This window comes from Malaclemys terrapin, chromosome 10, assembly GCF_027887155.1.
Source record: "Malaclemys terrapin pileata isolate rMalTer1 chromosome 10, rMalTer1.hap1, whole genome shotgun sequence".
Classification (NCBI taxonomy): Eukaryota; Metazoa; Chordata; order Testudines; family Emydidae; genus Malaclemys; species Malaclemys terrapin.
In genome coordinates, this window is record NC_071514.1 from 71,454,403 (window position 1) to 71,466,808 (window position 12,406).

General features: G+C 46.0%; 1 protein-coding gene across 1 annotated transcript in view; it reads right to left on the bottom strand.

The window, feature by feature from the left end:
• DNAH3 (dynein axonemal heavy chain 3) overlaps positions 1–12,406 on the bottom strand; it is a 117,987-nt gene that overhangs the window by 53,340 nt on the left and 52,241 nt on the right. The window contains exons 29-32 of the mRNA XM_054040941.1: positions 10,671–10,869; positions 5,797–5,905; positions 4,443–4,556; positions 3,362–3,538 (exon numbers count right to left, since the gene is read on the bottom strand). Of these exons, the coding sequence (XP_053896916.1) occupies positions 3,362–3,538; positions 4,443–4,556; positions 5,797–5,905; positions 10,671–10,869 (599 nt within the window). The remainder of the gene's footprint in view (positions 1–3,361; positions 3,539–4,442; positions 4,557–5,796; positions 5,906–10,670; positions 10,870–12,406) is intronic.

Below are 12,406 nucleotides of genomic sequence, written 5' to 3' on the forward strand. Positions count from 1 at the left end.
AAGGCTGGCGCTGCCGCTGACCCACCGCCAGATACCTGGGCTGCGGTGGCCCCATTTCCTTCCCCGAGGCCCCCACTGTCTGCTCCTGCTGCCTGCCTGCCTGCCATGTCTCCTCTACTCCATCCCCACTCTAAAGGTCCCTGCTGCTTGTCATGTCCCTCCTCCTCGGGGATGGGGGAGTGAGGAGGGATGCAGAGAGCCAGCAGCGGGTGGGGGAGTGAGGAGGCTTGGCCAGGCGCTGGGGCTGGCAGCTGAGCCTTCAGGGGTAGGAGGGTCCGGAGCTCGGGGGGCTGGCCCAGCACTGGCGGTGGGGGCCAGTGGCTCGGACAGGAGAGGGCCTTCAGGGGTTGGAGGGCCAGCAGCTCAGCTGGGGGGGCCGTTGGGGGTATGGTGGCTCGGCCTGGTGCTGGGGCTGGCCTGGCGCCTAGGGGGAGCCAGTGGCTTGGACCAGCGCTGACCAGGGTAGGGGGCGGCGACTTCGCTGGGGGGCCCATAAGGGGCGGGGGGGCTGGCAGCTCGGCCCAGTGTGGCTGGGACGGGCTGGCCGGGGCTCCTCAGGTCACGGGGGAGCCCCACAGGGCTTCTCCTGTTACCAGGGGCGGAGGGGCTTGGGGCTCCGGCATGCAGGAGGGGCAGGGCCTTGGGCAGAAGGGAAAGGGTTGGTGGGCTAGCCTCCCCAAAGTGGGGGTTCACCCACCGCCCATGTCTGTGACACATATTGCAGCAACATGCAGTATCTTTGGGGACTATATTAGGGTTACCATATTCTGTACCTCCAAATGGAGGACACTCCACGGCCCCCGGCCCCGCCCCCAGCCCCGCCCATACCCCCTCCCCAACCCCGCCCCCTCCCCAAAGTCTCCGCCCCCTCCCCTGCTTCCCGCGAACATTTGATTCGCGGGAAGCCTGAAGCAGGTAAGGGGGGTGTGGGGGGGAAGGAGGCGCAGCCCAGGCTAGCCCCCCCGGCGGCTCCAGCCTGGGTCGGCTCGGGCCCTGGGGTGCCGGCCCCGGCCCACCACCCCCGGCCCGCCCAGCACTGCCGGCCCCTGGCGGCCCGGCACACCCCCGGCCCGGCTCCCCGGCTCCCCGGTGGCCCGGCTCCCCGCGGGCCCGGCCGACCCGGCTCCCCGCGGGCCCGGCCGACCCGGCTCCCCGCGGGCCCGGCCGACCCGGCTCCCCGCCGGCCCGGCTCCCCGCGGGCCCGGCCGACCCGGCTCCCCGCCGGCCCGGCTCCCCGCCGGCCCGGCCGACCCGGCTCCCCGCCGGCCCGGCTCCCCGCCGGCCCGGCCGACCCGGCTCCCCGCCGGCCCGGCTCCCCGCGGGCCCGGCCGACCCGGCTCCCCGCCGGCCCGGCTCCCCGCGGGCCCGGCCGACCCGGCTCCCCGCGGGCCCGGCTCCCCGCCGGCCCGGCTCCCCGCGGGCCCGGCCGACCCGGCTCCCAGCCCGGACCCCGGCCCGGCACCGCGCCCCCAGCTCCCCGTCCGGCCCCGCGCCCGGTCCTGCACTGCGCCCCTGGTTCCCGGCCCGGCACCATGCCCCCGGCCCCGCACCGCGGGCCCGGCCGACCCGGCTCCCAGCCCGGACCCCGGCCCGGCACCGCGCCCCCAGCTCCCCGTCCGGCCCCGCGCCCGGTCCTGCACTGCGCCCCTGGTTCCCGGCCCGGCACCATGCCCCCGGCCCCGCACCGCCGGCCCCGGCTGAGCACCACCCAGCCCTCCCGATTTTCCCGGACATGCCCGGCTTTTGGGGATTTCCCCCCGGACGGGGATTTGAGCCCCCAAAAGCCGGACATGTCCGGGAAAATCCGGACGTATGGTAACCCTAACTATATTGTATTGCGTTTATTAATGTTTTATCTATCATTGTGGGCAGGGGACTGTGTGCAACTCCAAGGAGGGAAAATTACTAGGGGGTGATTACTATAGTCCCTGGTTTAAGGCGGTCCCGGAGGAGAGGCAAGGAACTGAGAAAGAACTTGGGATATAAAAGGCTGAGTTTAAACAGACTCAGGGTTTTTCTTTTGATTCAGCAAACAGACAGGACCATTGATCTTAGGGGACTCCCAACACTTGCTGTAGTGTTGGAAGGCTTTTGGCTTAGCAGGGCCCCATAGGACTGGTGGATGATGTTTGGAGTGTTTAGCAAGCATGTAGAACCTTTTATTGTTTTTTATATGTTTCCTCTGTATGCACTTTATCCTGAATAATGCACTCTGCTGAGAAAGAGCTGCATGGTGACGTGTTACTGCTGGCATGCACTGTTCATAGCTCTTGGAGAGAAAGCAAAGCATAGGCGCTGGCCTTTAGACAGACTAGCTTGCTGGGGATATCACAGTGAATTCTAGGGAGCTACAACCTAAAAGGGAGAAGGGAGTAGCACACAGGTCCCTACCCACAGAGAGGTGAAGGCCAGAGGCCTTAAACCTCAGAGGCATTCCTGAAGTGGACCATGGACTGGGGTTAAAGGTGTGGTTACCCTGAAACTGTGACAATGCCATCATATATTACAAGAGAAGCACAGACCCCTAAACTCTGGTCTTGGCTGATAAAAGCAAAAGGAAATTACCTTCAATTTAAACACAAATGCATTGATTTGTTGTGTAAGTGTATAGATGTGAGACCAAATTCTGCACCGACCTACACCCTGTGCAATTCTATTGATTTCAACAGGATTACTGGGATAGTAAATCAGCATAGAATAAGGCCCATATTATTTTAATGATTAAGGATCTTAAACAATGTTATTTATTGAAGTCAATGGGATTCCATGTGGGCGTACCTGTACAGTGTATGAACTTAATATGTTTTTTCCATTTTGATATATTCTAGCAGTTTCTGAGAGATTCTCTTTACACACAATGGGGATTGTCACTGGAGCAGACAGAAACTGTCAAAACAGCAACAACGCCCCTGGTTTGCCCAAGAATAGCATACTAGTGAGAATAATAGTGAGTCTCTAGAGCCTGATCCTGCCAATGCGGATTAATGTGAGCATTCCTTACTCATATCAGTACTCCCATTGACTACCACGAGACCACTCACAAAAATAGGGATTCAGAGGACAGGGCCTGATTCCAGCCTCACTTACACCAGTGTAATTCAGGAGTAACTCAATGGACGTCAACAGTGTTGACTAGTGTAAAACTGGTATAAATGAGATCAGATTCAGGCCTATTGTCTATTCATTTTTTACATCACTAAACACATTATTAAAGCTTAACCACTAATGAACCAGAATGAGAACATCTAAATGGAATTATGCCCTTATATTACACAGTTGCTTTTGCACTATCCATACTACATTGGAATCAAAACTGTAAATTGTGTTTCATTCATACTAGAAATCAGAACTCCAGAATTACCTTTAGATTATCAGGAAGTTCTGCCCGTCCAGCATACCCAGGATTCATAGTGATGAAGACAGCGCAGGTTGGATTAAGAGAGATCTCTGTGCCTTCAAAGAGGAACGTTTTCAGATTTCGCACAGTAGCCTGCTGTATACTGAGTATCTGTTGTGCAACTACAGACAACACTTCAACCTAATAATAAAGAAACAGATTAGAAAACATCCCATACATGGAACCAACATAAAAGCAGCATTTCTGGCCTAAAGAGGGTTTTAAAAAATATATATATATATATCTTAATGGGTTTATGTTGAAGTCCTCCTAGAGATGGAAATTGCCTTGAAGTACCAGAATAAAAGAATTTTAGAAAATTAAAATGCTGGATTTCAACTTCACTGGGGTACAGGCTAACAAAATCTAATGTAGTGGAACAATGAATGTGACAGAATAGACAATAAAGAATACACAAAATACTATAATATACAGAACAGACAGATTATGGATGGAATTTTCAAAAGTATTTAGCATTGGCCTAATTTTGCTTCCAGTGAAGTCAGTGGTGAAAGTCACAGGAGGAGAGAGTTAGGCCAATGGTGAGTGCATTTTAAAAATCCCATGTATTGGAAGAAGAGAAGGTACAGAGAGATTATCTGTCAATAGCTCTTAAAACTAAAAATGTAGGACCCAGATGTTCACAGCTAATAATACCTAGTCTTATCCAGTATCAGTAGATGTAAAAATGCTTTACAGGGAGGTGAGTATCATTATCCCCATTTTACAGATGCGGAAACTGAGACACAAAGAGGCAAAGTGACTTGCCCAAGGTCACTCAACAGGCTAGTGGCAGAGCCAGGGTTTGAACCCACTCCAGAGTTCCAATGCTCTCTCTACCCAGACCACACTGTCCCTGTCAAAATGTGTGCATGCACTATGGCAGCCGTGTATGCATGTAATTATGAAAACCTGGGCCTAGGTTACAAGCTGTGCTAAAAGTAGGAAATTAATGGTACTACATATTCATGTCTTCTTTTAAAGCTATTTTTTGCATTTTTAAACTACATTTTTGTTGTTATAAATACTTTAGTTAAAAAGTTACCTCAATTCTGTTGAACTCATCAAAGCAGGCCCAAGCTCCAGATTGTGCCAGTCCCTTAAAGAATTTACCCATGGCTTTGTAATCAAGACCATCAGAGCAATTAAAGACAACACACTATATTAAAAAAACACAACAGCATTCAGTGTTAAAATTTATTACAAAAATGCTGGCATCTATAAACAGAAGGGGATTATTATTGCCATGGTAACTGGTAAATTAGAAGACTATACATATCTAAATATCTAGTTAATGGTTCTAATCATGATATTAACCTGTTGGTAGTGAAGTACCTGTCGAGTATTTACTCACTACAAGGATTCAGATTAGTTTTATGTGACATAACACACTACTGTACATTGGATGTGTGGAGACTTCTCAAAGATTTTGCAAGCCTGAAAAATTCCAAACAATACTCGTTTATCACTTGGCTTAGGTGAAAATGTATATTAACTTAAAGATCACAGTTCAGCATTTTCCTAAGCTGCTTGTCAAAAAAGAAAATCTCTGGTAAAGGAATACTTCCTAAAAGGCAAATCCTACTTCCTTCTTCTGGATGTGTAAGGCCTGGTCCACACTAACCCCCCACTTCGAACTAAGGTACGCAAATTCAGCTACGTTAATAACGTAGCTGAATTCGAAGTACCTTAGTTTGAACTTACCGCGAGTCCAGACGCGGCAGGCAGGCTCCCCCGTCGATGCTGTGTACTCCTCTCGTCGAGCTGGAGTACCGGCGTCAACGGCGAGCACTTCCGGGATCAATTTATCGCGTCTAGACAAGACGCGATAAATCGATCCCAGAAGATCGATTGCTTACCGCCGGACCCGGAGGTAAGTGTAGACCTACCCTTAGTGTCCAAACACAACTGAAATATCATGTTTCTACTACACAGTTGAGACCCATACAAAGAGAACCTGCCCCCACACTGAGTCATTAACCAAGCTCTGTGAAAGCTTCCTATACACAGGAACATGGAAAGGGGATTTTAGGTGGGCCAAAATGCAGCATGGCAGTCAGCAGTGGGCCAGGCCTATTAATTGCTCCGGTACCCTGAAGGAGCAGCTGCAGTTTAGGTACATACTGGCTACTGCAGATTGGAGCTGAGGATTCCATTATTCATCCCCATACCTATTGGAAACATTCCATGGAATGCACACAGCCTGTTCACTCAGGCTGTGTGCTTTTTGCCAGGATTTTGTCCTAATTATGAGCTTTCCATTAGCAATCTCCATGAATGGATAATAGGTGAAGGGCACCAACACTTTCGTGAGAAAGAACTCCAGAGAAGACCTGCATCTCCAAACATAAAACAATGTGTTGCAACAATGCACTGCAACATTTCATTAATTTTGGTACCTGCTTAGCCAGTGCTTTTGCTAGATCTTTTGTTGTTTCGGTTTTGCCAGTCCCCGCAGGTCCTTCTGGAGCACCACCAAGATTTAGTTTCAGAGCCCCCATTAATGTTCTACATAATGAAAAAGAAATAACATATGAATCATAGGCCAGGTCATCAGCAGCTGTAAGTTAGCACAGACCCATACGCACAGCAACGATTTACACTTGCTAAGGGATCTGGCCCTGCATTGTTATCAGGAATTCATTTTTTAATTGGTTGGCCATCTCCACCCATCAAACTGGCATATCCTTAGCATGGACTCCTGGAGTTGGAAACCATTTCAAACATCCAAAATAAAGGCCCAAATCCAGACATGGTGAAAGTAGGTGCAATATCATTTACTTCATTGTCTGACCTTGGTTTACTATATGTGCTTGTACCTGAGCGCATGCATTCAGCGCCTATGTCCTCATGTGGGGGACTCAAGTGTCATGAACAAGTCAGGACAGTTATAAGCATAAGCCCAGGGCAGAACAGTTAGTAGATGCTAAACCTTTTGATAGGTAGGCTGGAACTGTATCCATTCAGAGCCACAATGTCAACTGCAGCAGCTAGAAAACTGGAGTTGGCTTGATGGGAACCTTGATAAAGAAAATTAATCTAGGAAGTGCTTAAAGAGGATGGAGATTGTTCCTAAAAACCTGAGAATCACCTATCTTCCTTCTATGGGGAATAGCTTGGCAGTGTTCATACTAATATGTTGCTGCCCCTTAAAGAGTAGGTCCATCAAGCACCTTATCTTAGAAGTTCTGAGTCCATGAAGGCCCCCTGAAGTCTTCTCTCCACTAGGAAAACAACGTGTTGTGAACTGTGTTTTTTTAAATGTTGCTAAGAATGGTTTGTCCTGCTCTATACTTGCAATTAAATAGTGAAAGAGGTCTCTATCCATACCCAAATCGGATTCTGGTGGTCTGTAGTATAACCCAAGCACCATATCAGGAGAACCTCAAATAGCTTTCTTCCCCAAAGTGATTTTGGCCCAAACAGACTCTGTCTTATGGATTCCATCACTTCTAATTTCTTTACAGTCTAATTAATCATTAATATACAATGCTACTCCACCACCTTTGCCTTTATTTCTGTCTTTCCTGAACAGCACATACCCTTCTATACCTCTATTCCTGGGATGACTACTATTCCCCCATGTTTCTGTTATCCCTATAATATCTAATTTCACTTCCTGCACTACTAGTTCTAGTTCCTCCATGTTGTTACTCAGGCTTCTTGCATAGATGTACAAATATCTTAGCCATTGCTCCTTGGCTTTGCCCACATTTCTCGCCCGGTTGGGTACAGTCACCTATCTGGCTGGTGTCAGCACTATCTTAATGTCCATTCACCTACCCACTGCTGTTCCTTTCTCCATTGCTGTATCCAATTCACAGCTGAAGGGAAGCATTTGTAGCTATCAATAACACTGGTCTACAATTTTTGAGAAGTCGTCTGCTTCAGAGATAAAATGTGCTATTTATTATGTATTTTGATGTGCTGAATTCAAATATGACAATTAAACCAACTGATTGGCTACTGGTTCTAAGATATTTAAGTTTTTACATTTTATGTCTATGTATATTGTGTAGATAGTAGAGTTTTAATCATAAATTGTAAAGCTAGGTCTTTTCATGTGTTTATGGTTGCTTTACATGATAATATTTCACCTGTCCTGTTTATGTAACACTTTAAAAATCAACAAAAGGGTTATATAAATAAAATTTATTATGAAACAAAAAGGCAAAAAACTATTATGTACATAGTTTAGTCCTATTCAGTGTCTACTCGGTGCTTCTTGGCTTGTCTCTTGTATTCATTAAATGGAGCATCTCTTGTCACTGTCCAGCAATAGTCTGCAAGCATTGATGGGCTCCATTTGCCCTGATAGCGTTTCTCCATTGTTGCAATGTCCTGGTGAAATCGCTCGCCATGCTCGTTGCTCACTGCTCCGCAATTCGGTGGAAAAAAATCTAGATGAGAGTGCAAAAAATATATCTTTAGTGACATGTTGCAACCAAGGCTTTTGTATACCTTGAGGAGGTTTTCCATCAAGAACCTGTAGTTGTCTGCCTTGTTGTTTCCGAGAAAATTTATTGCCACTAACTGGAAGGCTTTCCATGCCGTCTTTTCCTTGCCACGCAGTGCATGGTCAAATGCATCACCTCGAAGAAGTTCATGAATCTGAGGACCAACAAAGACACCTTCCTTTAGCTTAGCTTCACTTAACCTTGGAAATTTTCCATGGAGGTACTTGAAAGCTGCTTGTGTTTTGTCAATGGCCTTGACAAAGTTCTTCATCAGACCCAGCTTGATGTGTAAGGGTGGTAACAAAATCTTCCTTGATTCAACAAGTGGTGGATGCTGAACACTTTTCCTCCCAGGCTCCAATGACTGTCGGAGTGGCCAATCTTTCCTGATGTAGTGGGAATCTCTTGCACGACTATCCCATTCGCAGAGAAAACAGCAGTACTTTGTGTATCCAGTCTGCAGACCAAGCAAGAGAGCAACAACCTTCAAATCGCCACAAAACTGCCGCTGATGTTGGTCATAGTTTATGCACCTCAAAAGTTGTTTCATGTTGTCATAGGTTTCCTTCATATGGACTGCATGACCAACTGGAATTGATAGCAAAACATTGCCATTATGCAGTAAAACAGCTTTAAGACTCGTCTTCGATGAATCAATGAACGGTCTCCACTCATCTGGATCGTGAACGATGTTGAGGGCTGCCATCACACCATCAATGTTGTTGCAGGCTACAAGATCACCTTCCATGAAGAAGAAAGGGACAAGATCCTTTTGACGGTCACGGAACATGGAAACCCTAACATCACCTGCCAGGAGATTCCACTACTGTAGTCTGGAGCCCAACAGCTCTGCCTTACTCTTGGGTAGTTCCAAATCCCTGACAAGGTCATTCAGTTCACCTTGTGTTATGAGGTGTGTTCAGAGGAGGAGGATGGGAGAAAATTTGGGTCCTGTGACATTGATGGTTCAGGACCAGAAGTTTCATCCTCTTCCTCGTCTTTCTCAAGTGAGAATAATTCTGGTGCATCAGGAACCGGCAGTCCTTCTCTGTGGGGTACTGGGCGTATAGCTGATGGAATGTTTGGATAATGCACAGTCCACTTTTTCTTCTTTGACACACCTTTCCCAACTGGAGGCACCATGCAGAAGTAACAATTGCTGGTATGATCTGTTGGCTCTCTCCAAATCATTGGCACTGCAAAAGGCATAGATTTCCTTTTCCTGTTCAACCACTGGCGAAGATTTGTTGCACAAGTGTTGCAGCATATGTGTGGGGCCCACCTCTTGTCCTGATCTCCAATTTTGCAGCCAAAATAAAGGTGATAGGCTTTCTTAACCATAGTGGTTATATTGTGACTTTTGCATCATAAAAGCGCTTCACCACAAATATAGCAGAAGTTATCTGCACTGTTCACACAAGTACGAGGCATCTCTGCTCACTTTGGCTAAACAGAAATGTGTCCCTTTGCAAAATCAAACACTGACAAATAAGAGCACGACACAGTATGATTTCTAGAGCTGATATAGGGCAATTTGTTCAGCAGAGTGATGTAAGCTTCGTTATGATTGCATCATCCATGACTTCTAGGAATAACATGATGCAATTCATATCATGTATGATGCAATACCAGCTTCAGATTGCATCATTCATTGTTTTGCCTAAAAAGCAAGTACTGTCCAAACCCAGTCATAGATTTATTCATAGATCCAGTCAAAGATGTATTTTAGTCATTTCTGGTTTAAATTGAGATCCCTTCCCTTTATAACTCACTTATCCTCCGCCATTCCCAAGTCAAGGGTCATAAATACTGACCCAACAGCATATCTTGAAAACTAGAGCCAATCAACAATTTTAAGCATCATTTTCGTTCTCAGTGACCCAGAATTAGTAAAGTTTGACTACATTTATTTCAGAAGCATTTTGGATGTAGAGCAGTGTAATGGAAGAACTTGATTATAACACAAAGGTGACTGAATTCATAACTCCTCTCTTACCTCCTCACTGGTCAAGCCTTGTGGACTATAAATTTGTCCAGAGGAATTCTAGGGATAGCTCTTAAACCTACAGACCTAAAATTAACTGCTGAGATGGCTTCTGGCTCCTGGGCAAGCTAGAAGCGAAATGCCAAATCCCCCTGGAGTATTTCCATTTCAGCCTCTTGCAAGCAAGTAGAGGAATTAGAAGCTAACTGCAGTCAGACATCTGTGAATGCTCCATAATTGCCTCATTTATTTAAAAGCCAGATACACCCTACATATATATTTTATTTCAAAGAAATTAATTCAACTACACACAGTCTTCCACAATTCCATTAAATGGAGCTGCTAAGTTTTTTTTTTTTTAGAATCACATTCTTGGATGCAGAAGAAGAAATTACAGTAGAAGCCTAGGAATCTGCACATTGTAAATATTCTACCATGTCTGGGCATAAATACATCTAAGAGCTGAGCTACACTTAAAAATTAGAGGGATCTAGCTATGTCACTCAGGGCTGTGAAAGATTACATGCCCTGAGCTCTGTAGTTAGGTTGACCTAACACCTGGTGTAGATATGGCTAGGTCGATGGAGGAATTCTTCCATCGCCCAAGCTCTGGCCTCTCAGAGAGGTGGTTTAACTACATTGATGGAAAAACCCCTTCCAACACTATAGAAAATGTCCACACTGTGGCACTACAGCAGAACATAAAAAACCAGGGAGGGGAGGAAAGAAAATTAATAACTGAGGCTCTTTTCATTAGCAACTGTTACAATATGTATTAAATACAAGTCAGCTAGAAAGTGAATGCTATGGTCATAGAGAATATGAATTTTACCTATAGCATCGATCAGTCAGTGGAGTTATAACCAGACGTAGAGAATTGCCAAGGTACTCATAGCCATATTTGGCTTCTGTCGTAATCATTCGCACCATTACATCTCCTTTTTCCCAGTAATATCTCAACTGAGAAATCCACTGGAAATCATTCTGATCTGTGATTTTGTCCTCAACCAATTTTGCAACCACATCACGAGCTGCAGGAACAGAAACAGCTCATAAAATAAACAGTAAGCAAACACTTACAGCTGTAGCTCAGCTTTCATTTTTCAAAAGGAAACTGCATCCATTTTGCTTAATGAACCATCTTTATTCAATTGGGCAAAATTCTAGACCCCAGTGCCCAACATGAGTAGCCAGGCCAGGTGCTGGGGAGCTCTGCAGGGGTGGAGGAGTACAATCACTCTACAAAGGCCATTTAAGACCAGTGGCTGAATAAACCTATATAGGACACTTGCATTCCCCATACCCAGGAAATATGCAAGGATCTGTGCAGTGACCCCCTCCCTCAGTTTACCCATGCCTTTCTGCCCCCTGTAAATGAGAATGCTTGCTCACAGCAGGGCTCTGTACCACACAGGAGATGTACACCTGCTCCACAGCTCCCCATTCTCCAACCCCCATTTTTTGCACAACAGAATGCCACCGTGGCTCTCGATGGCCACAAAGGAGGAGGCTAGATTTGCCCCTGGATAGAAAGCTCTTCCTTTGTTGGCATGTTATCCACAAATTCAAAAAGAGTCAACTATATCTGAAAATAAAGGATCTTGTAAACTCCACTCAATCTGCACTTGGAACTCCTACTGGCATCACATATTATTACATATATACTATCACTAGGTTTCCTTACATTTCTGGGTCTCTGCTAGCAACTCTACTGCTGAAAAGCAACATTGTGTGTCACATAGTCTACTTGCAGAGCAACATCAGGAACTGTAAACTGGTTTTTACCTAGCTTTGCCTACGGTTAGCAATCAGAAGCACAGACAGAATCCTAGAAATGTACAATTGGAAGGGACATTGAGAGGTCATCTAGTCCAGCCCCTTGTATTAAGGCAGGACTAAATAAACCGAGACCATCCCTGACAAGTATCTGTCTAATCTCTTTTTAAAAACCTCCAATGATGGGGATTCTACAACCTCCTTTGGAAGCCTATTCTACTGCTTAATTATCCATATAGTTTGAAATTTTTTCCTAAGATCTAACCTAAATTTCCCTTGCTGCATATTACTGATTACTTCCTGTCCTACCTTCAGTGGATATGGAGAAAATTTTATCACCATCTTCTTTATAACAGCCCTTAACATATTAGAAGACTGTTATGAGGTCCCTCCTCAGTCTTCTTTTCCCAAGACTAAAGATACCCAGTTTTTTTAACTTTCCCTATAAGTCAGGTTTTCTAAACCTTTTATCATTTTTGTTTGATTTTCTCTGGACTCTCTCCAATTTGTCCATATCTTTCTAAAGGTGGGGCGCTCAAAACTGGACATAATACTCCAGCTGAGGCCTTACCAGTGCCAAGTAAAGCAGGACAATTACCTCCTGTGTCTTGATATGACACTCCTGACAATACACCACAGAATGACACTCACCCTTTTTACAACTGCATCACATTGTTGACTCAAATTTAATTTATGGTCCACTATAACCCTGATCCTTTACTGCAGTATTACTGCCTAGCCAGTTATCCCCCATTTTGTAGTTGTGAATTTAATTTTTGCTTCTTAGGTGTT